The sequence below is a fragment of the Cyprinodon variegatus genome, unplaced genomic scaffold (assembly GCF_000732505.1).
Source record: "Cyprinodon variegatus isolate N-32 unplaced genomic scaffold, C_variegatus-1.0 Scaffold1711, whole genome shotgun sequence".
Taxonomy (NCBI): Eukaryota; Metazoa; Chordata; class Actinopteri; order Cyprinodontiformes; family Cyprinodontidae; genus Cyprinodon; species Cyprinodon variegatus.
The window spans coordinates 15,803-16,972 of record NW_015152164.1 but is presented as its reverse complement, the minus strand read 5'-3'; the positions used below and the strand labels follow the sequence as shown (position 1 = coordinate 16,972).

Genomic DNA, 1,170 nt, shown 5'->3' with positions numbered 1-1,170 from the left:
AACTTAAATTCAGATTTTAAAAAAAATACTAAAGATTGGGTATGATCTCAATACTCTCTGTTTATGAATAAAGAATTTTGCTAAACATAAAATTAGGTTACAACAGAGTTAATTAGAAGTCGTGGAACGCTGTGATTTTCCTGCCAATGTCCACTCCAGTCCAGCAGGGGGCGGTAAACGGACCAATCAACTGCTTCGTCTCAGTCTGAGGCAAAACAAAGAGCTCCAGCAGCAGCCTGTGAGGACTCTGCTAGATAACGGCTGTGTTCTTGTATCCCGGCTCAACTTTTCAGTCGTTTTAGTAACAATGTCTTCAGTCCAGCATCTGAGAGAGTTTATCAGAGAGCGACTAACCGCCGCTGCTGAAGAAATCCTCACCGAGGTTGAAAAAACCTTCGTCCGCTACGAGGAAGACGTCAGACTGCTGGAGAGCCACTGGAAACCCCAGATGAAACTCACCAGAATCGGTAGGAAGCCCCACCGACTGACTGCTAGATACATTTGATCTAAAGCTAAACTAAACTAGCATAAGCTAAACTAATAGACAGTCTGCCCCAGGGGCCACTAACGGCTCCTCCACAGACATAGTGGCCCTCATATTTACAAGCTTTATAAACTATCTACATAAACATCACTATTGGACTCTGCTGCTCTCGTTTATTACGGCATGTGTATTAAGGGTGGTGAGGTATCTATCTGTTTACATGTGCAAAAGTGCCCATCTGTAGCCGGTTATAGGGCTATCCTGTCAGGGATCTGTTGGTGCTGACATTATACTTTCACTCTCTGGAAGCAGGTTTGAAATGTAGGCTGCTGTGCATCTGTTTTATCTGAATAGATCCCTCTGTTCGAACAGAGTGTTTTATATATTCACATCTACCTTCATTTGGATGAAGCCTTGTGTAAATCGGATGTGTTAAAGTCGTAGGGAAGTCATATTTAAATGTCAAATCATTCTGGCTTAAACATGTATAGGGTACTCTTTATCAGACGATATTGTCCTAAAATTTTGAAAATTTCTATATAAAAAAAAAATCCTGTCTTAAAATCTGTGGGGGTTTTTTTTCATTATTTTATGCAGGCCAGTTAGTTGTACGTCAGCTTGAACGCCTAAATTCAGCCAATCATATATCAACGGTCATCTGTCAATCAAATTTTTTCGGTCATCTT

General features: G+C 40.9%; 1 protein-coding gene across 1 annotated transcript in view; it reads left to right on the top strand.

Moving 5' to 3' along the window:
• The first annotated feature begins 215 nt into the window (after nucleotides 1-215).
• The window catches only part of LOC107104375 (zinc finger protein 287-like), a 3,960-nt gene continuing 3,005 nt past the window's right edge, over nucleotides 216-1,170 (top strand). Inside the window, exon 1 of the mRNA XM_015404367.1 lies at nucleotides 216-467. Within this exon, the coding sequence (XP_015259853.1) occupies nucleotides 308-467 (160 nt within the window). The 5' untranslated portion in view covers nucleotides 216-307. The remainder of the gene's footprint in view (nucleotides 468-1,170) is intronic.